This window comes from Barbus barbus (assembly GCF_936440315.1).
Source record: "Barbus barbus genome assembly, chromosome: 16".
Lineage (NCBI taxonomy): Eukaryota > Metazoa > Chordata > Actinopteri > Cypriniformes > Cyprinidae > Barbus > Barbus barbus.
Genome location: NC_136744.1, coordinates 26169361 through 26194880, shown reverse-complemented (window position 1 = coordinate 26194880; position 25520 = coordinate 26169361). Strand labels below are relative to the sequence as shown.

At 36.5% G+C, this 25520-nt stretch overlaps 1 protein-coding gene across 1 annotated transcript in view; it reads right to left on the bottom strand.

The window, feature by feature from the left end:
- LOC306882661 (cadherin-23-like) overlaps positions 1-25520 on the bottom strand; it is a 258486-nt gene that overhangs the window by 93085 nt on the left and 139881 nt on the right. The window contains exons 10-12 of the mRNA XM_079437468.1: positions 23211-23399; positions 15673-15822; positions 13347-13505 (exon numbers count right to left, since the gene is read on the bottom strand). Of these exons, the coding sequence (XP_079293594.1) occupies positions 13347-13505; positions 15673-15822; positions 23211-23399 (498 nt within the window). The remainder of the gene's footprint in view (positions 1-13346; positions 13506-15672; positions 15823-23210; positions 23400-25520) is intronic.

The following is a 25520-nucleotide window of genomic DNA, read 5'->3' as shown; positions in this document are numbered from 1 at the left end:
CTTTGTATGTTACACCGCAAAAAAAAAGGCTGTTTGAAAATAATATATAAAAATAATAAAAATATAGATTTTGGCTCAAACATTTTTTATAAAAAAAACCCTTATGTAATAAGACAAAACAACTTGGTAAGATTAACAACAAAACCTTACCTGATGTTCTACATGATTCAAATCACACACTATATCAATATTATAAAATAAATAAAATTCAAATAAATTAATATAATGCGATATTATACTGTATTAATATTATAACACATTATATTCATTTATTTGAATTTTATTTAATTTATAATATTGATATCGTGTGTGATTTGAATATACATTTTTATAATATGTTTATGCATAATGTATTTTATGCACAATTTTTATTTTAGCTGTTGACCAATAACTGTAGTCCAGTTACAGTTATATAATGGGCTTAAAGTGTACACTTTAAGCCCAGTTACAGCTCTTTAAAGGGTTACAGCTCTTTAAAGGGTTACTCCACCCCAAAATGAAAATGTTGTCATTAATCACTTACCCCCATGTCGTTCCAAACCCATAAAAGCTTTGTTCATCTTCGGAACACAATTTAAGATATTTTTGGTGAAAACCGGGAGGCTTGTGACTGTCCCATTGACTGCCAAGTAAATAACACTGTCAAGGCCCAGAAAAGTAGGAAAGACATCATCAAAAACAATTTTACGTCAAAATTACGGCACTGTAATTTTACGAGGCTATGAGAATACTTTTTGTACACAAAGAAATCATCAAAGAAATCATCATCAACATTTGTTGATTTGAACGAAAACAGCGTATATTTGCGTCCAGTGGATGCTATCCAAAATGGCGCTACAGTGATATCAACCTGATATCAACCCGATTGAGCATGCATTTCACTTGTTAAAGACAAAACTAAAAGCAGAAAGTCCCACAAACAAACAACATCTGAAGCCAGCTGAAGTAAAGGCCTGGCAAAGCGTCACAAAGGAGGAAACCCAGTCTCTGGTGATGTCCATGAGCTCCAGACTTAAGGCAGTCATTGCTTGCAAAGGATTCTCAACAAAATATTAAAAAAATGACATTTTATATATGATCATATTTATTTGTCCAATTACATTTGTGTCCCTGAAAATGGGTGGACTGTGTATAAAAATGCTTGTTTTTATGTTAGGCTATATTTACGTTCAACCCCTTGAATTAAAGCTTAAAGTCTGCACTTCAATTTCAACTTGATTGTTTCATTTTAATTATATTCTGGTGACATACAGAGCCAAAATTATGAAAATGGTTTCAGTGTCCAAATATATATGGACCTAACTGTATATAGACTAGCTATTCCAGGTGTGACAAAATGACACTCTTCTTAAACCTCAAAATGACATTACCGTTCAAACTATTTGGCATCAGTAAGATTTTTTTTTTAAAGAAATTAATGCTTAGGATGCATTAAATTGACCAGAAGTAGCACTAAAGACTTTTACATTGTAAATACGAAAAAAGAAAAATACAAATCCTACTTCATATAAATGCTGTTTTTTGTACTTTCTATATACCAAAGCATCCTGGAAAAAAGGGTATTATGGTTTCCACAAAACTATTATGCAGCACAACTATTTTCAACATTGATAATAATAATTGCAGCATATTGGAATGATTTCTAAAGGATCACGTGACACTGAAGACTAGAGTAACAATGCTGAAAAACACAAGCTCACAGCTGCGACGTAAAACTACACCAACTTTAAAATGCAGACACTGTTTTTATGCAAAGTGATGTTCTCCTAAAGAAATCTACAGAGGTTCCTTGCTGCATGCAAAGGCAGCATCATAACAGAAATGAAACCTCACAGGTGACCTATTTGAAATCCACACAAGTAAAACTATTTCCTCAAAGCTTAGTTGATGGGGCTGTAGGGGTACATGAGTCAAAAACAGCTGGGAAACACCATGCTAAACGACTGCTTACTCATTAATTAACTTAACCTGCATCACAGTGAATGTGTTAGATCCCACCTGCTTTAACAGTTCGCTGAATAATGGCACAACATGAAAGGTGTTGCTATTGAGGCGTGAGTCTGCAGCTGATTTTACAGGCCTGTGGTGAAGGATCACAGCACTAAACTCACTTAATGAAATAAAAGAGCCTTTATGACGATGTTAAAAAGACAGACAGCATGGATTCACAATTCAGATAATATGAGCGAGTAATAAGTGATCGTTAAGGGTTAATGAGGCTATATTTATGGGGTGATATAGTCTGGAATAGTGTTAAAGGGACCATGTCATTGAAAATTTGAAGGAAAAAGGCTTTTCTTGCACTTTTGACATAAAACCTAAGTGGCTAAACAATGCTCCATGAAGAATTCCAGCATTTGGAAAGAGTGAATTCTGTGTAGTAACTCATTTCAGATGTGAAAAGTTTAGCATAACAGAGGTCATTTACATGCAATGTCTTAAGGGTACAAGTCATTCTAAAGGTCGGTGAGAGGTTGGAAAGTGGTCATGAAAAACTGAATTGTTTTTGGTGCACTTTGACCATTTTCAGGGACCTCAGAAAAAAAAAAAGAATAAATAAAATGCTACACATGGTGAAAGATATATCCCTGTAAAATACTACTAAAGGAGCCCAAAAAATAAATCAACACATATGTTTTCAAACAACTTGAATGTGCACAAACACTTTTCTAATGACGATCGTGAGCTGTGACGTCAAATAGAGAAGACAGAAAAATAATATACTATGTATCATTTAATATTTATAAAAGCTGTTTAATCTAAATAAATAAATGAGGCTCTGGTAACATACCAAGAATATACTAAAATATACTGAAATTGTTTGCAAAAAATGTACTCTCCCAGAACATGGTTACTTTCGAATAGCTATTAATGGAAGAGAAAGTTGCGATTTACAGCTAGATGGTACAACATACGCACTAACTAGGCTAACTAGCCAAACCTTGGCTCTTTGGTTCAGATTAACAGGTAGTCTGGCACAAAGTTAATTTCTTTAAATCTAATGGTGGTGCTGATTTTAATAAACTGGTGGTGCTAGTAGCATAGAAATTGCATACTTCATCTTTATGATGTATTTTTCTTTCACAATGTGAAAGAGAGTGATTTGTGGAGTGATATGTTCTTTGGGAGTATAAGCTCTTCTGTTATGGGAGAAAGTGTCTCCAGCAGTCTTACAAACACTATCACACACTCATAGCCCACAATCCAGCTACTCAGTCTCTATAAGCTCTTTGGGCTGGTTCCCGGGCACAGATTAAGTTGAAAGACGGACTAAAAACAGCATTTAAAGAACAATCAGCTCTGACAGAGTGATCTGCTCCAGCACTCTGCTTAATGTGTCTGAAATAAAGAAAAAAAAAGTTTTAGGGAATGTATATATATATATATATATATATATATATATATATATATATATATATATATATATATATATATATACACACACACACACACACACACACATATACACACTCTAAAAATTGTTGGGTTAAAAACAACCCAGCGCTGGGTAAAATTTGGACGACCCAGTGGTTGGGTTACTGAAGGCTGGGTTAAACATTTTAAAACACCAATGATCTGTACATACACTATATGGACAAAAGTATTTGGACACCCCCTTGTTTAGAACAGAAGAAGGCACTTCCAAAACTGTGGCAACAAAGATGAAAGCATAATTCACGTATTTAAAAACTGTATTTCCATCTCTGTTACAACAGTTTGAAAGTGTCTAAAATGACTATACCCATATACAAGTCATTGGTGTTTGGTGATGAGTTTTCAGCTCAAGGTCTGCATTTAAAGTCACAACAGAGGTGTTCAGCTGGGATCAGGACTTGGCTTTATGCAGACCAGTCAAGTTCTTCCACACTGACTGAATCAGTCATTTCTTTTTTGAGCCTTGCCTTATTCACAGAGGCACTGTCATGTTAGACTAGAAAAGGGCTCTGTCCAAACTGTTGCTATAAAATTAGAAGCACACAGTTCCCTAGAATATCATTATATGCTTAAACATTAAGATTTGTACTCATGGAAATTACTAAAGTAGTCAAACCCGTTCATTAGAAGGGGGTGACCCAATACTTTTGGCAATATAGTGTATATATAGTTCAAAACAACTGGTCTGGTCAGTAAATTACATTATTCAGTGCAACAACTGAAATTAAGGGGGGGGGGAGAAGAAAGCGCATCCATCATAATGAGTCAGAGCTGACAGGTATCTGACGGATATGTAATATGTATTTTGGAACATATGGATGTTTGTGTGTGTGTGTGTTTTCCTTCCATAAACTGCTTTAGTGAGTTCCTAGCAGCACATTAGCAGCAGTCCAAACATCTGTTTAATACACACAGAGCCCCTCAAATTGCCTCAGAGACAAAATAAGAGGTACAGACACAACTACATCTGCATTTCCTGAAGGAAAGTACAGTGACTGCAATGCTGTAAACAAAGGGTTAAAGGTTTAGGTGAAGAAAATGAAGAATCTGAGAGCACAAGTCAGCCAACTGTTTAAAGCTCTTATAGCAGTTTAAAAGTGATGGGCAGAAAAGAAAAGAGTAGAACTGAGATATTAGAAAACAGGAAAGAATAGAGAGAAAAAAAAGAACAGTGAGTAATCATAAGGCTGCTGCCACATAAATGCGTTTCAGGTTCTCCTCAGGGCATTGTGGGTAAAGTTACCACTCTATTGACTTTACAGACCGTTACATGTCATGAGTGAGCCAGTGACACAGAGCAGACAGCATTTATCGACATAAAAGACTCTCAGACCACTGCCACACACAAACGTCTCATCAGAGCTGGAGAAGAAGAGGAGAGAACTAGAGATGCACCTTCACTCCATTTAGCCATTACATACATTAATGTTCAAAGGTTTGGGATTTATAAGATTTAAAAAAAATATATATATATACTTTATTTCAGCTATGATGAATTAAGTTGATTAAAAGTGACTGTAAAGACTTTCACATTGTAACAACAACAAAAAATGTTGTTTAAACTTTCTATTCATCAAATAATCCAGACAAAATATGTTTCCACAAACATCATATAAAAAAATACCATATCAAACTCAAACCTTACATACATAATGACTGAATCCCACAAAAAAAAAATATCAAGAACATAGCAAGTACATGGCTCACCCCAAAATCAAATCATTCAATCAATCAATCCTTTTAATTTTTTTTTGCATTGTATCATTTTCATAAAAATATTATTAAATGTTTCCTTCCCGAATTACTGTAATTCAAAAATGTAATTTAAAATGGAAAAAAAACACTAATCATATATTATTTAAATTGTGAAATATTTACAAATTATGCTAATATTGAAATGTCCTAAAAATATTGCATTACAGTATTGACAATATGGTGAAAATTTGTTTAGAATTATAGTTATTTATTTACTTTAATGAGAAGTTGAGGAAAGTGCACCTAATCATCATGAAAAAATGTCTCGTATGAAAAAGTCATGATTTAGATTTTTCACCCTTTTTCTGGCCCTTTTCTGAACCTACTGTAACTATATTTAAGCTGTTTGTGTCACGGTTCAGGGTGCCTTCTCGGCTCCTCGTGCTGTCTGTGTTGTCCTGTCATGTTATAAGCAAAGAAAGTCATGTTTTCCATTCTGGCCCTTTGCATTCTGGTCATACCATGCTTTTTTTCCCCACTGAAGTCCCCTTATCATGTTATAAAACATTTAAAGTCCAACAAAAACCTCTCACAAAAAAAAGTGTCACATGGATCTATGTTACCTTGCAAATTCATCCAAATTACAGTATATTACCTTAGCAAGAACCAGCCAAATTTCTAAATAACTGTCATATCTTAAACAATGCTTGTTTTCAATAAATGCTTCTTTTGGATGCAAAGGAACTACTGAAAGTTACAGAGTGTTTTCATAGTACATTACGCTCTTTGATCTCAAAAGATCAAGGAAAACTTGACTACACATGACCCCTTTAATATTAAACAGGAAAGTTTTGTTTAAAGGTTCTGAAAGTCACTTCTGATTTGTTCTGTGAATTTGAGCTTCAACTAATTTTTTGCTCCTCACAATACAGAAGCTCTGAACTAGAATTAGTTTTTTATAATTAGGACTAGCTTGCACAGACACCAGTCCAGCGCCTGGATCCAGAGCCTGGGCTGTGTATCGATCAGTATTGATCTCTATAGCGTCCAGCAGTGAGAGTGACAGAGGGAGAGTGATAATAGGCTGAATTTATGAGCTGCATGTGGTTGTTCACAGTGATTTATACTCCTGGAGAGGGATGACCTTCAGCACTCTGGAAACAGTGTGTGTGCTGAAATCAAATAAATGACGGTGACATTGTAAAAAGATGGGGAATCTTATGGATGTCAGAGAGTTGTAGATGAGGATCCTAACATCCTAATGTATCATCACAGCTTTCCCACCAGAGACACAGAGGAAAACTTCACTAGGAAAATAGTTTTCATTTTTTAATTTTAAAATTTAATAATTTTAATTGTTCTGGATTCTGTTTTAATGGTTAAATTATAGTAATCAGAAAGCATGCCCAATTATTTAAAGTTATGAAACTTCTCAAATTTAACAATAATTGATCAGAAATTTAACAAAAAAAATATTTTAGGGCCCTAAGAAATTCATTTTTATTTTTTCCCATTTTCTGTGTTTTCTGTTTTAATGGTTAAATTAAATTGTAGTAATTTAAGCATGTATAATTAATTGAAATCAAGAAACTTACAATTAAACAATATTAAACGCTTAACAAAAAAATGTTATAATTTTTTTATTTTTTTATTTAATTATTCTGTTTATTTATTATTTTTATTATTATCCAAAGCGACTTACAAATGAGGACAACAGAAGCAATCAATTGTATTATTAAAACAACTAAAAACAGATCCAATACTGTAAGCTAAAACTTTATAAATACTACCTATACACATTTTAAAATTAAAGAAATTTAATAAAAATGACAAATGCATACAACAAAATTTCAAAACGTAACATTTAAATGAAAAACAAAAAATAAAGCTAAAAACAATTCAAAATATTAAAGAACAAAAGGTATGAGTATAATAATGATTCTAACAGAACACTAAGCCAAACACCAAAAAAAACAACAACTATATATATGTATATGTATAATAATAAATTCAGACATTAACTAAAATTAAAATAGATAACAAATGCAAATCACGACAGTATAGTTTATCAGTAATCCTAAGAAATAACACGCATGCTAAAAACAACAGCTTACTTACACATAGTAAGAAATGGTTATAAAAACTGAAACAGAAGTGAAACAAGTAGTAGAAAAGAGGAAAAATCAAAAGTGATACTTATATCCTTTGCCGGTGTCCCAGCCCGATGGAGTCGCACGGTAGAGTCGATGGTCTTTACACACTTCGGTCATCACACGAGGAGGACTTCACACGACAACTGCCGCGGTAAACTAAGCTTTTTTATACCCATCTAACAAAATACTAATTGAATTTAGCTGGACACTCTTTCCTTATTTTTTCACAACAAATGGCCAAGCAAGCACAGACACTGACAAGATACGCGAGACAGAACGAGAGCAAACGCGATCTCAGCACGTCTCCACACAGTAAACTAAACAAGCCAACAAACCATTGTTAACAATTTAATAATAAGGCTCTACAAAAAAAAAAATATTTCATGAATTCTGTATTGCTGTTTATTTATTTTTTTGTTCAAGGTTTTTTTTTATTTGTTTTCACATTATACAGACTAGAAAAACACAAGTAACTAACCCCCCTTTCCCAAACACCAGACCTAAAGACAATATATATAATCAATCGTCCATAAAGAAAAAATTAATTACATGAAGTAAAGATATAATACAGGTTCTTTTACATTGCTATATTGTGTGCTTCCATTTCCTCCATGAAAGTTAAAAAAGGCTGCCAGATATTATAGAGTGTCCCAACAGACCCTCTGATTGTATGTCTGATTTTCTCCAACTTAAGATGACCCATGACTTCTCTTATCCAGTGGTTATGTGTCGGTGGAATAGGGTCCTTCCATTTAAACAATATCAGTCTCCTAGCCAAAAGAGAGCCAAAGGCCAACATGTTGATTTCTCTTGTGTTGAGAAGAGTGTTTTCAGGGGCCACACCAAACAATGCAAGAAATGGGGATGGTTCTACTACCTCTCCAAATATCCCAGAAAAGGTCTCAAAAAAATTAATCCAGAACATGTAAAGCCTTGGACATGTCCAGAACATGTGCAGCAAAGTGGCGGGAGCCTGCCTACATCGATCGCATATGGGATCTATGTCAGCCCTAATCTTAGAAAGTCTGACCTTAGCAAATGGTAGTCTAGAACACAATAAGGCTGCCAGTGAGGTGGGCCCAACTGAAGCCCCCTCCAGAATTAACCATACAGGGGCAGAGGTGTCATTATTTATCCAGTATAACAATGCTCTTATGTTGGCTGCCCAATAGTAATACATGAAGTTTGGGAGTGCCATCCCTCCCTTTGCACGAGGCCTCTGCAGTATACTTCTTTTTATCCTTGGTGTTTTTTTGTTCCAAATAAAGGCCGGTATCTGATTATTTAGTTTGAAAAAGAAAGATTGTTAAAAAAAAAACGGAAGACACTGAAAAATATACAAAAACTTGGGCAGAACATTCATCTTTACCATATTAATGGTGGTCCCAGCATTCAAGCTCTTGCTTCAAATTGGATAAGAGAGGCTGATAATTGGCCACATATAAATCTTTATAGTTGTGTGTAACCCAAACTCCAAGGTACTTGAATTTCTTAGGGCTAATTTTAAAGGGAACTGAACCTAAAGATGATAGACTGACCCCGTCACCAACAGGCATTAACTCACTCTTCTGAATATTGACTTTGTAGCCAGATATTTGCCAAATTCTGTAAATAGATTCAACAGTTTGGGGAGACTTGAGAGGGGATGAGACAAGTATAATAACATATCATCCGCATACAGCGAGACCTTATGTTCCAATCCTGCCCGCTGAATACCCTTAATGTCAGCTCTTTGTCTCAAAGCTAGAGCAAGTGGTTCCATTGCAACTGCAAATAAAAGTGGGGACAAAGGACAACCCTGTCTCGTGCCGCGTTGAAGCTCAAAGTAAGCGGATATATTATTGTTAGTGCGTAAAGCAGCCAATGGAGATGTATATAAAAGTTTGATCCAAGATATAAACTTGTGGCCAAATCCAAACCTCTGTAGTGTGTTGAAAAGATAGCCCCACTCCACCCGGTTAAACGCCTTTTCAGCATCCAGTGAAAGCACTACCTCTAGTGTACCGGGTGGGGAGGGTCCGTAAAGAATATTCAAAAGACGTCTAATGTTAGAAAAAGAGTAACGGTTCTTAATAAAACCTGTTTGGTCAGGGGATATAATAAAACCCCTTCCAAATGACGGGCAAGGACCTTAGCCAGAACTTTGGCATCTGTGTTAAGAAGGGAGATCGGACGGAATGAGTTGCATTCAAGAGGGTTCTTATCTGTTTTGAGGATTAAAGAAATAACTGCCTGACGCATGGTTGATGGAAGGGATTTCACTGAAAGTGATTCTTCAAAGACTGATAACAATAAAGGAGAGAGCTCATCTGAGAATATTTTAAAGAAATCTGTTGGGAAACCATCCGGCCCTGGTGATTTGCCACTTTGCATAGATCGAATTGCTGGTGTTATCTCGTCAACCGTAAGGTCCTCCTCTAATTGAGCAGTCAACTCTGGTTCTATGGAGGGGACCTGTACATTTAAAAAAAAAAACTCCAGCGAGGAGTCCTCCTCATATACATCAGAGCTGTACAGTGACTGATAGAAATTTTGGAAACAGGAATAAATTTTTAAGCTATCAGTATTTTTTGAGCCCAGCTCATCATTGATTGCAGGAATGGTCTGATTGGCAGTCCTTTGCCTCAGCTGATGAGCAAGTATTCGTCCAGCCTTTTCTCCGTGTTCATAACACACATGCCAAGACTTAGAGATGAGATACTCAGCCTGGCGCGTTGACAGAAGATCAAACTCGGTCTGCAGTAAAATACGCTTTTTCATTATTTCTGCAGAGGGCGTATGACTATTTAGCCTGTCTAGCTTCAGTATTTCGTCCATCAGCTCTTTAAGCCATGCAGAATTGTTTTTATTTTTATTTGCACAATAAGAGATTATCTGGCCCCGTAAGTATGCTTTTAGCGACTCCCATATAGTTAAAAAAGACATCCCGGGCGTTTGATTGATCTCAAGAAATAATGTAATCTCAGAAGAGATGAATTTAGTAAAAGCTTCTTCCGAAAGGAGCAGAGAGTTGAGTCTCCAAGGGCGGTAACTGGACTGTATATTAGGGATACACATTTTCATAATTAGAGGACCATGATCTGAGATTACTATAGTTCCATAATCACACTTGGTAACGAGGGGAAGGAGTCTTTTATCCAGGAAGAAATTATCTATACGGGAGTAGGTTTTATGGACAGGGGAGAAGAAAGAATATTCTCTGGAGGTAGGATTGCGAAACCGCCATATGTCAGCTATGCCATAAGATTTAAGAAATAAATTAATCGAACGCGCTGATTTAGACAGGGAGGTATTTTTGGGTGAACTACGGTCTAAGACAGGGGAAAGTATACAATTTGTGTCACCACCAAAAATAAGGTGGTGTGATGACATATTTGGGAAACGAGAAAAAAGATTTGAAAAGAATACGGGGTTGTCCCAGTTTGGTGCATAAATGTTAGCCAAAATTACTGGTAAAGAATAAAGCTGCCCCACCACAATAACATAACGCCCTATGGGTCTGCCTCTACACTAGTCATAGTAAATGGTGTGTTTTTATTAATAAGCATGGCTACCCCTCTAGCTTTCGAATGAAAATTGGAGTGATATATCTGTCCTGTCCAACACCTTCTAAGTCGAAAATGATCCGTTGTACGTAGAAGTTGACTGAGCAGCCCTTCATCCTTCTGGAAGTATTAGTGTTACTCAAGTTAAGGAGAAATATTTTTGTATATGACACCTATAAACGTCACAACATGACATCAAATGAAAATTAAAATGGACATCTGTCAGAATAAGTCTGGTAGTTAAACAAAAATGATAATCCCCCCCCCTTTAACACCCACAAGAACAAGGTGAGCACAATACCCCTCCAAAACAAATCCACACATTAAGTGTTTGTGTTAGGGAACTCTTTAGAGACAACAGCTCGGGCTCCCGCCAAACTCTCCATGTCAAGGCAACTCAAACCGCGCATTACGCTATTATAACATAAACTCTGCTGTATAAGACAGTAGTAATAATAATAATAATAATAATAAAAAGAAAAGGGCCTGATGACAATGGCAAAAACAATGACAATATTATACGCTTCCCTCAAGATGTTGTGGCCGAGGATCACAAGCTCAAATCTAAAAGGTGACCAAAATTATCTATCAAGAAAGACAAATAGATTAGAGGAGGACAGGAAGCTTTAACAGTGCACTTACAACACCAACTGGTGATATTAACATCTGCAGCAAAACCAGATGTAAATATTGTCCTGTCAATGTTGACCTTGAGATTAATCAGAACATCCGTTGCTTATGACTGAGTAACACAATTATACCCCCATGGCAAGATTTAATTATTACAAATTATTACTCCGTTGGGGTAAGTTTTAAGTTGAAATAACGTGTAAACACAGAACTCAGTCTCACAGTCACTTTCGAGTCTCTGTAGGTATGATGTTCTTATCTCATCGCTTCATCTGCATCAGTGAATTCTTTTTCTTTACCATCATGAGAGATGCGTAGTCGGGCTGGAAATAGGATACCAAATCGGATGCCCTGGCGGTTACGCAACAGTTTCCGAACCTCCGTGAACGCAGCCCTGGCCTTAGCAACGCTTGCAGTGTAGTCTGGAAAAATGGCGATTGAATCCCAATTAAATCTCAGCGGGGCCCGACTGCGCGCACGTCTCAACACCTCGACACAGTCTTGGTAATAATGAAGTTTAGCCACGATGGCGCGAGGCTTTCCATCCGGACCTCTTGGTGCAAGACTTCTGTGCGAGCGGTCCACAAGTACATCCTTTTCCAGCTGTAGCGATTCTCTCAGCAGCCTCGAAACCGACACAGTAGAGCTTGATCCATCCGTTTCAGCCATCCCCAGTATCCTAATGTTGCACCTTCTCATCCTTCCCTCCATGTCTTCGCATTTTCCTCTCAGCACAGTCACCTCTGCTTTCAAATCGGTTACCACAGATTGCAAGGTTGTCACTTCGTCTGACCACGCTGACAGCCCGCCTTCCACTTCCTTTATCGTAGCCTTCATTTGGTCCATCTCGGAGTGAATCGCCGCCGTATTATTTATTATTTCCGTTTTTACCGCTTGTATTTCGTTTTTAAGCGAACTGAAATCATCCGCAAGTGCACTTTTCAGTTCGGATTTAATCACGTCCGAAATGTCCGCCAAATTTCTGATTTCAAGGCTGTCGCGTCCATCTTCTCTGGGCTGTCCAGCGAAGGTGGGGTCCAGATGATGCGTCCTATTTATATTTGCGTAGTTTTTCCGCCATTGGCCCACATATCAACTATTTTCTTGTTTTAGAAACGCATTCAAAATGGATCCCACCCAATGTTTTGTTACAGGTCGCTTATTTACTTTATAAAAGAGGAATTCGGCGGGAGCCCGAGCTAGACACATCTTACTCCATTGCCACGCCACGTAATTCCCCCTTGCTGTTTATTTTTTCTGGACATAATTTAAAACAAATTTATTATCAAAAAACAATGGTAATCGAATGAAGGTATAACAAAATGCTGCAAAATAGAGGTTCTGCAAAAAAAAAATACTTTGAGAAGTACATTCTACACAGTGCAATAGTAATATATACCTGCCAAAATTTCTTCAAGCTTAACCAAACTTTAATTTTGATAGATTGCAGTTAAGACCTTTGCTTTTCTGTGTACAAGAGTTTTTAATAATACTGGAGTGAACTCTCCAGAAATTAATAACATTGGTTCATGTCCTCATATAATGAGACAGCAAATGCTGAAAACACCATGACTGTCATGCGTACTTGCATGTATAGTATGTATAGACACAACTGCCTCACTCATTCACGCAGAGACAAGCAGAACATGCAGACATTTAAATAGCAGTCTTTTTGAGTTTTAGTATTCAGACATTAGTCTAAATCGCAATTCCAAAATCTGCTTAACCGTGACATTCCACTACGTACTGTTCATTTCATTTTTATTACTGGATTCTGCAGTTACATCCACATTTTCCATATTGTGGGAATCATACAGCCCTACTTTACTAATGTTAAGAGCAAGATCATGCAATACACCTGGAGGAAGCGATCGGTGTGTGTGCTCACCTTTATCTGCAGTAGAGATGTTCCAGCAGCGGTGCTCTCGGGTAAACTGATGTTATAAAGGGTCTGGCTGAAGATCGGACGGTTGTCATTCTCGTTGATGAGGTCGATGAAGACGCGAGCAAATCCCACATGCTCCAACAGAGACTCGTTGGCATACAGCTGGAGAGAAGAGCAGCAATATGACCACAGTTACCATTAGCATTAAAAAAAAATCACATTACAATCACACTTGATGTATTTTAAGGCACTAGTTATTTCATTCAATACTGAAAAATATTAATAAAAAAAAAAACATATACATAAAACTATTTTAAATATTATTTGTGTGTTCTGTGTGCTGCATAGAATAAAGCAATAAGCCCCAAGAAGCCATGGCTTACAGTGAATTTATAACAGCTAAGGGTCGTTGAGCTAAACCCCAGCTAAACCCCTTAGCTGTTATAAATTCACTGTAAACCACGGCTTCACGGGGCTTATTGCTTTTATAAATACTTTTATATATACTTAGTAAGGTTTAACAAAATAAAACAGTGTAATTTACAATGGCTTTGAATGTGGCTCAACCAATCAGAATCAAGAACCGGAACAATCCGTTTTATAATGTTCCCTTAGTAGGCAGCTACTTATGAAGGCACTAGACAGCAAAGTAGCTCACTAGGTTTTAGATCAGAGCCAATATATTAAATATATCACACTTTTATGAGACTTTTATATCTCTGCGATGCAGTATTTCATTGATGACAAAATTACTGAGATGGAAAAAAAAACTGTGCAAATGAGCAAAAGACATTTTTTGCTGTTGTTTTGCAGTGCATTTGAACGCATAACCAATACAATCTGTTACATGACATGAGGATATATTACAGATTACAGTTTGTTGAAAGATGAAAGATTTCCTAAAATGTCAATTTTCCAAATCTCTTATTAGCTCACTGCACTTATTACATTTAGTTGGACTGGAACAGATGTTTGCAAGAAACAAGGCTACAAACTGGTTGAGGTAGTGCCTGTTTGAGGGAATCTTCTGTACTGGTCTACAGCAATCTCTGATTGTTTTTTGTACTGGTGCAGATTGCAGTCATTTGTCAGTGCAGCTAGTAAGTCCATCGCTGCAGGGAGTCGCTTCAGCCAGTTGAACTAAATGAACTGTAGAAACACAGCTGAACTCCAGCAGCATGACAGCACTGCTCTCTATCTAAGTGCCAGTAATTTATTTGTATTTCATTTCCCCCACTCTAAATCTCGGTTTAATTTTCTAAAAACACTACCCTGCCATAATCATCTATTCTCAGTGCTCTAAATGTGAAAATGGGCACAGATCCATTGCGCATGGGATATTAGAGAGTATTACTGTTGTTCATGCATTGTGTAATGTTAACTGTGACTCGTAATAAAGATGAAGCAGCTCCCTGAATCCGAGAACTGATTTTAATACAAGTCCTATAAAATTAACTTAAAATTCAAATCAACTCTATGTACGTCCTTGCAAACACCTGTTCTTATTGTGAATGATTTTTAATTCAAACTGCACGGCACTTCAAGTTCAAGTCCTCCGATGTTAACCTACTCTCCTGTCTGGTTTGTTTGTCAGACAGAAATGGCAGATTCTGCGTTATGATTGGTCAGATCGCCTGTCAATCAAATCCCTGCGAAGGGTCAATTGCCAGTTGCTAAAATCAAGAACCACTTCATATGTTTTTATCATGATGAATATCCAATGCATTTTATGGATGCAAAATAAGCCGCCTGTGATTTGTGTTGACTTGAAATAATCTGCACTGAAATTATCTGAATATTTGTATGCGCTAATATCAATGTAAGGGCAGATTCTAAATGAGAGATTCTAAACTTTAGAGATAAATCTGGAAAAATCCTCCGTTTGAGCTTCATACATTACTAAACTCAAGGAGTTTATAGACTGATTTACTGTATTTAAAATGAGAAAAATGTAATTAGATAAATTTAAACACACATAACAGTGCCATATACGTCTTATGCATATTTGCTTATTTATTTTTTTTTGCTTATTTATTTTTTTTTTTTAAATGAATACTTTAAATTGATCAAAAGTGACAAAATACTTTTTCATTGTTACAAAAAAAATCGATTTAAAAAAAAAATGCTGTTCTTTTGAATTTTTTTGAATCCTGAAAAAAATTTATTGCATTTTCCACAAAAATATTTTCAGGTATAACAAATATTTATCGAGCCCAAAATCAGCATATAAGAATAATTTCTGAAGGATGATGTGACACTGAAGACTGAAGTAATGATTCTGAAAATTCGGAAATTTGGATGGAAGAAAATGTGCGTTTTCTGCACTCACAGAAAAGCTGTAGCTCCTGATGTTTTCGTAGTCCAGCGGGACGGCCACACGCACACGGAGGTCTGCTCTGCCCTGCACTGAGGTGGGAGAGATGCTGAAGTGCTCAGAGTTATTCCCTGACATGTCCACCTGAAACATGCTGTTCACCCCCTGTAGAGACAGACAGAGTCATTTTGCACCATTATTATTTGATGTTATTTGATATTGCATTGTCCACAGCTAAGAAGCAAACAATTCCCCTTCTCAGGTGTTTCTCAAAAGAAAAAGAACCTTATAAGCATCAGAAATTGCACAAGGTATCTCAGCGTCTCAGATTGTATAGTGTCAAAGTAAGCAATCAGAACTGATTTCTCATCCAAATGAACTGAGCTATGATGCACATTCATGTTAAAGCTCTCTTTTTTTTTTTAAATGTAAGACTTTTTTAAGACCATGTAAAGAAATCGAATGGAGCATAACACGTCAACACTAGGGTTTCTATGTAAATGTCTTGTATTAGCAACGCTTAAAAGTTTAAAAACAAAACTTCCTCTATTACTTTTTAATTAATTTGACCAAAAAAAAGCTTGTGGCTTGAATAGCTTTGCTCCCAACCACTAGAAGAAGAAAAAAAAAAAACTGATCCCAGCTGCAAAAAAGTGATGTTCTAAAGGTTCTTAAATCAAGACACATTTACTTGAGAAGCAAAATTACATAAGATAAGAAGTCTTGTTTTCTGTGAAGAACAAATATCTACAAATGGGTTCAGAAAAGTCAACTTAATTCAAAGGGAAAACATGTTTTAATACCACATTGACATTTGTTCTTGTTTTAAACTTCAAGCATAAAATGTAATTTTGTTCAAGACTGCATATGTTCAGTTTGAATCTCAAATAAATGTATGTATTAGAAAAAATTAACTGAAGAAAGATATTCATTTTTTTAGGGCATTCAACATTTAATGCAATGACTTTATGAATTGAAAACGTTCTGCTGCCATTTAAGACCTTAATTTGTGAAAGCACGAATTAAGACTTTTAAAGACCTTTTTAAGGCCTGCAGATTGGTGTCTACTTCCCTTTCTCCAAAGGAATTTGAGGAGAAAATCTGAGACAACTTTGACACCAACAAACCAAGAGAACTCCATTAAGTCTCATAAAAAAGCCAAATTTAGCATGCAGCATACTGTACATCACACCTGCAAAAAAGATCCTCTCTCAACCTTTCCTCAAATGTGAGAGTGTGTTTTGACAGGGATTTTATTCGATGGTCTCGAAATAAAACTTCAATCTTCACATTAAAAAGAAATAAAATGTTCTGCAATAATCATTTCTGCCTCTCGTCATTGTATCAGGTACAGAGAGATTCCGAGCAAATGGAGAGATGACAGGAAGTCCCTCATTAGTGTCATTCTCTCTTCCTCGAGGCCGGCGAGGGGAAGAAAGGACATATGGCAGGAAGTAAATTCAATGATGACTCATCACTATCTTAGTGCAATTTTCAAACCGTACACACACTGCATCACACACTCTGATTAAACACAATGCTAAAGTGTGAGTGAGGCAGCTGAAAAACACACAGTTGCGTGAGCTGTCACAACAACTTATGACGAGAAGAAATATCTGGAATATACAGACGGAGAGCAAATAGAACGTACCGACACAGACACACACATAAGCACGAACACAAACACACTCAAAAAGCAATAATGTTGAGCATGGTGAGAAGAATCTGTGATTGATTATTGTGTGTGTTTACTTGCTGCTTATCTCTACTAAGTCCACACTTATCTGTCTCTACAATCACTCCATCTCTTCAAGTCTCCTTCTCTCTTTCTTTTTTTATCGTAATCTCTCTCTCTCACACAAAAAGGAGAAGATGGGTTGAGGGTTTTTCTCTTATCAGATCTCACATGCACACCCTGTGTACTAGTCTATGTGTTAGTGAATATTCAGGATGTAGTAACGCTAATGTTGCTGGGCATATAAAATTGAGCAACATGAATATTGATACAACCCTCCCCACTCTCCAAGAACTGTACTTATCCAGAGTGAGCAAAAGGCTGGCAAAATAACTCTGGACCCCTTACATCTAGCACACTCCCTCTTTGAACTGTTACCGCCTGGTCGACGCTACAGAGCTCTGAGCACCAGAACGGCCAGACACAGGAATAGTTTCTTCCCTCAAGCAATCCATCTCATGAACACTTGACACTAAACATGGAACACACAACACTATAATACATTATTTATTCACCACACATCCTTATTTTTTCATTTCAAATTTGTACATATCAGACCTGTACACACATAATTGTCTATATTATATATTGTGTTTTTGCTATTTTGTACATTGCCTATTTGCATATTATTCTTTTATTATCTGTGTCCTGTCCTGTTGCTGTCTTTCTGTTGCACTGTAGAGCTTCTGTCACTATAACAAATTCCTCATATATGTAAGCATGTCTGGCCAATAAAGCTCATTCTGATTCTGATTAATATTGTTCACCGTTTATTTGATTGTGTGTAATCTGTAACTAACTCCATGATTTTTACTGTACATTTCTGCCATAGTCGCCACTAATAACCTACTCCTAAATAGAATGTAGAAACTTAAAATTTTCTGTAAAGCTGCTTTGCAACAATTTGTATCGTGAAAAGCGCTTTACAAATAAACTTGAATTGAATTAAATTAATAAATTCTATAATAGTACATAATACTAAAATATATTTTAATCCAAGAGCTAAAAATATGCTGATACAGGAATTTAGAGGAAAAAAATTAAATAAAAATAAATAAATAAATACACTGTTATACAAAAGAAGACTTGTGTGATAAATTGACTCAAAAATCACTTCATTCAAAAACAACTTCCCTGCATGACAACTAGCCTACAGTTCTGTGCTTATATTTTTATATACAGATAAAAGCACTATGCTTAATGAAGAACACTGCTGATGCGCACGCGCACACACACACACACACACACATCCCCGCAAGATTCCATTTGCAGACAAAGCCGTTTGTGACCGTAACGTGGTGAATTGATCCGGACAGAGAAAATAGTTTCAGAGTTCAATAAACATTTAACCCGAGGTGTTTCCTTACAGAGCAAAACACACACAGAACGAACAAGAAAATAATATAAAGAGATTGAGCGTGTGAAATAAAGGACGATAACCGAAGACCAGCCCTCGCTAAAGAGAGCAGCGCTCCAGGTTAATCTGAGATATTCACTTCTTTTATATCTCTCAGTTATGAAAATCCCTCCATCACGCCACTCCTTGGGCCAGACGCTGTAATTGAGGAGGGGAATGAGGAGCCGAAGGCCTTGCTGAAGGAAATCCGACTGAACGAACGGCCACTATACAGATGAAGAGAGAGAAAGAGAGTTTGTGTCAATCAAACTCTTACACACAAGCATAATAACGAGATTCATTTGTTCAGATATTCTTCGTGTTTTATGATCTCCAAACGATTGTAAACACAACGCTACAAATGCAAATGTGAGCCAACACTATTCTTCGTAAGAGTTAAAGTTTATTGCTGTTCAAACTAACTAGCTAGCTGCCGGTTGATTGTCGTGCGGATTGACACAACCATTAATCCTGAGTTTCATTCTGATCTACATTAACCTTAATGCTAATGAAGAGATGCAGACTGCAGTTGCTGACATAACACCTCATTATCTCTGAACGATCATTCGTTTGAAAACACGCTGCCTGAAATGCTGTAATGGACTATTGGAGTGCTTTTATAGCTTTTAAGGTGATGTGTGTAATTTTTTCTGTTAAAACGCTATCTCCTATCTTGGCTTAATATACACAGACAACTACAAGCAAATGATTCATTGGTTCATTCCGGCAACAGAAGTAAACAATATGACTCTGTGGCACTTTCAAACATTGAAAAGGACACAAAGATTAATTTCTCATCCAATGTTCCATGTTAGCAACCACAAAAAACACCACAGCAACTGCCCAGCAACTACTGTATCTAGAACACCCTTAAAACTGACAAAAAAAACATACTAATGCACTAACAACTACTCTACACCCTCAGGAAAAAAAAGGTACAAAAGCTGTGACTGGGGCGATACCTATTCAAAAGGTACTAAGATGTACCATTTAGGTACTAATATCTACGCTTTAGACTCAAATGTCTACTTTTAAGGTACTAAAATGCACCCTTTAGGGGTAAATAAGGTTCAAAAGTACACCTTTTGAAAGGTACCGTACCAGTGATAGCTTTTGTACCTTTTTTCTGAGAGTGTAGTGTGCCAAATTATAGATAGCATTGCATGAGACAAACCTTGACTTGTTATAGCCTGAAAACTACCTTTTCATGTAATAATTTAGCAGATATTAAATATCCCTTTAAAAAGCCGAAATTCTTTTTCAACAGCTGAACACTTGAATGTTGCTGTATAATGTGCATACTGATCACAGCAAATCCAAAGGTAAACCTGCTCTGTTCTGACCACACACAAACACAGCTGTTCATCGCCCAACACCGTGCACTATAAAGATCCACCTGTCAGCTTCTAGCGGGATGACAACACACAGTAAAAGCAAACCATCCAGCACACGTCTCTATCCATAATCAAAACCACTAACTGTCAAGATCTCAGGAGCGAAGAAACCTTTCGTAACGTTTGTGCTTTTTTGATTTCTCTCCGAACACAGAGGACGACGCTCGAGATCGATGACGAAATTACATCGGCGGTTAAAATAACCCCTTGATTTTGTTTGGAGCTTTTAGAGATGCCATTGTAGCTGATGGGGGCTATTTAAAAAGCCATCCAATATGCAGGGATGTCAACACTCACTGGCCATAAGCGTAATTGCCCGTCCATTTGCCTGAACCACTACAGAGAAGATAAAAGCTGCCTGTCACACACACATCAGCAGGAAAGTTTGAAGATGAACCATACAGAGAAAGTTTAGAAACACGATAAGAAATCTTACTATAAGGTAAATACAAAATAATTTAACAATAAGCTAAATAAATCAAATAAATAAATAAATAAACAATAAAAATGTACTGAGATTTTCTTTTATCACATAATGTTTTATATCACAAAATGTTGTTCATCTTGCATTAGGATCAGAGACGAGCCTCGCTGTGCTGAAGAGCTACTATCTCTCTCTCTCTACTCGCCTGTGTGTTCCGAAAATCTTGTGCTGAGAGAGCTGGAAATGCCTCTAATATGTAGCTGCTGCTGTGTAAGATGAAACACCCACTGCTCAAAGGAGAAAAAGAGCTGCATGCCCTCAAAGACTGAAGGGTAAAAGGACTTCGACTGGAGAGAAAATGTTAAGTAATTGGAGAGTAATATAATTTTGATTTGCCAATCAAAAGTGACAGGACAGTAAAATGTTTGAGTTATTGACTAGAGGTGATTTTCACACACATTCTGTTTAAAAATCACCTGGTTATGTTCAGAGGTGCATACTTATATACTATTATTATTTCTGCAGTATAATGTATGTACTGTAAACTGTAAACAGTACACAAATGTTCTGCATGCATTGAATACATTTATGACAACTGTCAGAATAATAAAATGGATAGTTCTGGATATGGAAATTCTGATTAGATAAGGTGCATTTGATAGATGCAGTATTACTCATTTTACTGTATATTTTATCAAATTAATGCAGCCTTGGTAAGCATGTCTTACTTCATTAATAATAAAAAAAGTATGCAGTATACAGTAAGTAGACTGCTAGTTTGCCACTTTTTCTCCCTCTTTATTTATCTGTCACTCTCTGTTCCAATAATTGGAAGCAGGAATCAATCTTAAGTTGACTTGTGCTGCTCTTATCTCTGATTGATTCTACTGGTTAACGATAATTTGCTGCTGTATCTCACCTACTCAAAAGCAAATTAAACCCTGCTCCAGTCTAAACGGGGTCCCTGTCTGTGTATGACGCCATGCAAGAGACCATGGACATCCATCACAATGTGTTTGTTCATAAGCTGGGTTTGTAAGCGTCATTTTATAGTGGATTTGAATGTGTTTCATCCAAATCAGAATTTAAAGTTAAAAAAAAACTTCATCGCATTTCATCACTCATACACAGACCTTGACAAGCGCTCCCTACAGACCTTTGATATTCACAAGCTGTAACATTTATATAGCTTTCCACTGGCTAAATGGCCCAAGTAAATATTTCTGCCTCATAACTCTGTGTCTAAGCTTTTATACTTGCCCACAAATCTGCTGAAAAAATGCTGCTAATTTTTGTTGTACAACAGATTTTGACAAACCAGCTTGACTGCAACAATTAGTTGACATTTTAAAATTGTGTTTACCAAGCATGTTAAATAAGTAAAAAAATAAGTAAATAATTATTATTAATAACATAATACATAATTTTTCATATAAAATACTAATGGTAATAAAATAACTGAAAAATAATGCCAAACTACTTCGTATAGTTTTCAACTGAATTCATTATAATAATGCTTTATTTTCAGTACAGTTGTATAAGTGTGATATGTTTGACTTTACAACCTCCAAATATATCAAAATTAATTTTAATACAAAAATATATGATTCTCATCATAAGAAGGCCTATTTAAGTGGCTATACCTGAATTTTAATGTATTTTTTTGACACAAATATCATGTACCTGACCCACAAATCATTGGTACTGTATGTGTCTGAGCTTTTTTTTTTTTTTTTTTTTTAATAATAGTAATTGAAATAACTGAGATCATGCCAAACTACTTCATATTGTTTACTTTCTTAGAATTAATTCAAATAATAAGGCTTTTTTTCTTCATTATAACATCAAGACAGTTGTATCAGACATTTCTGACTTTATGTTCTCCCAATATATTTAATAAAAAATTAAATAAATCATGCACATCATTCATCTAACTGTATGTTAGTCGACCTGAGCATCATGTAATCGACCCACAAATCATTGCCCTGTTTCTGCACTACTGAAGCAAACACAACACATTTATCGCCAGCAAACTCATTTTGACAATTTCCTAGCCCTAGGAAAATCCAGTGGTGAAGGATCAAGGTGAAGAAGCCAGTAAATCCAACTGACCTGGACCTGTTATTCACATATGACGAATAGCGAAGTGCTGACTCTGAAATGTCCATCTCTCCCAGAAAAACGTGTGGATGGCAGTGTCAAAAACTGCTTACAGATCGGAAAGAATTAGCATGGAGTTATGTGAGCATGTTGCTGCTGACTTGAGCACTTTACAGCCAGGATTCAGAAAAGTGACTAGTTTGAAGCTTGAGTGATAGAAGGTGAGCAGGTGAGAAAGCTTGACGTCTGACTGATTCCAGCTCCTTCTGGAGCTACTGCCATGAAGGAGAGCAGTGAGAGCGGTCAGGGGTTCCTGACGTCAGAAGAGCCTATGCTGGAGAAAATGCCGTGTTCATGGAAACCACAAACAGCTTTACTCATGAGGAAAAAGTCAGGCTATAGGCATACTTGTCCATCTGAATTATTAATATGTGTCAAAGAAATCATGTGAGGGAAAAATATTCTCTTTTAAAACCTCACTGTTTGTATGTGTGCATGTCTCACCTCGTCTTTGTCTTCGACCTGTATGTAGAGAGGCAGAGCGAAGCCGACCTGTGCCAGCTCTGGGATCAGGACGCGATACTCTGAGCTGTTAAACCTGGGCGGATTGTCATTTTTATCAATCAGCAGGATGGTGAATGTGGTCATGACGGTGGCAGACGAGGGTGTGCGGTTGTCATTCAGCTCTGTGGCCTACAGAGAGACACAAAGACATACAGCGATTGATGCCTGCAATTTCAATACTGTATATACAGCAGGGTCCAAATGAGACTGCAAGGGAAATTTAGAAGGGGAATCTGTAAACCATGAAATAAAGAAAGAAAATGTCATTTGTTGAACACTATTCATGTTATAAAATATATTTTTTTATTATGACTATTATGATTGTTTTTTTATTCTCCTCTAACTGTAATACATTTCTTAACTGATTAACAGCAATCAAAACACTCTTAGCTTCATTACACATCCAACTTAATTATTTAATAAAATTATTTACCTATTCTCATGTCATGAAACTAACATGGACACTTTTTGTCAAAGCAAAAATATAATTTTCTCATACATAAAATAAATGAAGATAAACTGAAATTATTTTATTGTACAACATACTCCATATTTGTTTTGCTTCTGAAAAATATTTTTTTAAAGTGTACATGCAAAAAGAAAAAAAAAGCAGACACACAACACCATCATCCATCTCTACTGTGAGGAAAACGTTAAAAGGAGCTCTAGAAAAGGAAAGGAGAAGCAAAAGAAAGAAAGGAGATATACGAGTGACAGAGAGAGACAGTACAAGATACAAAACCAGAGAGGAACGGATGTGATAACAGAGGGAATCTGGCAGTAAGCAGCAATCTCCTCGATTTGTTCAGCTCTGCCTCTTTATTGAATCAGAGGGGAGGATTCTGGGAGAAATCCCATAGGTCTGCCGTAAGTGGGGGCACACGGGGGCCAGCGCAGGAAGACAGACACAGCCAATAAGATTTAGGATGAACAAGTCTTATCGACAGGAAACAATTGCTCACAATCACTTTCTTTCTTCCCTCCCTCTCGTTCTCTCTCCTCCTCTTTTTGAGCAATGGAGCAGGACTCACAGAGTAATCAAAAGGAATAATGGCGTTTTGTGACGGAGGGATGCGGGTTGAATGGAGGATGGAGGTGAAGCGATGCTGCAGGTCCAGGTTAATCACGAATTGTGTCGTTTAACACCCCCATGTACATCTCTTCTCTATCCCTCCATATAATAAATGCACTGACCTCCAGCCCAATGTACTCTAGCCTATCCAAGCGCTGTGAAGTTGAGAAATTAGTTTTATTACTTTTCACTCAAAATCAATAATGCCACCAATAAGAGAGAGGGAGACGGAGAGAGAGAGTAAGAAGATAAAATGGTAAAAGAAAAAATACATATATAGGAGCGAAGGCTCAGGAGAGAGAAATAGATAATGAAAATCTATAACTTATGAATATATTGGGAGGTTTTTCTTGCGTTTGCGTTATTTTGAGTTTTGCTTTTCGTGGCAATCATTGATTTCAATTTAGAGGACTACAGCCGTGCAGTTTATGACTGCAAATAGAGCAGAAGAATCCAAAACACATTTATGAAACTGTCCGGACGGGAATTTATATAATATTACGGGCAGAGAAAGAGGTAACAATAATAAGAGAACATTTAATCATAACAGTGACCGAAACTTCCTTATAAAACAGAACAGTTTGGCTCTGATATCTGACTACATGGATCACTTTGAACTGATTTTGATGTAGAATTTGCACACAAGTTTTGATTGCACAAAATATCAAAATAGCACACATAAAGTACATTTAAAAACTTTTTTATATACTTTAATGTGCTGGTGAGACTGGCTCCTGTTACTAATAGTGTTATATGGTCACTTATTTGTCACCGCGGTTGTGCTTTGGAAGTTAAAATAAAGCATTGGCAACTTGTGCAAATCTACAGACACCAGCAGCTGTTCAATGGGTTCTTATCAGAGCAGAAGCGATAATGATGACAAGTGTGTGTCAAATTCCGACCCAGAGAAATAATGACAGAAATCTACAGAGACCCAAATCGCCACCAATCTTTTGAAAACAGAATTCCACACAGAGCAGTTTCTGGTCATTTTCAGCTCAATTTGAATAAAGTGCTAACCTAAAACAGCTCTTTTCTGGGGTTTCTAAAGATCCCAGACATGTCACTACTAAACGTTTGTTGGTAAACAGTATTTCATATAGACACACCTGTTACTGCACATTAGTGCAATATAAATTGTGTTGAGAAAAAGTAAGCGAAACCTTTGGAATTGGTTG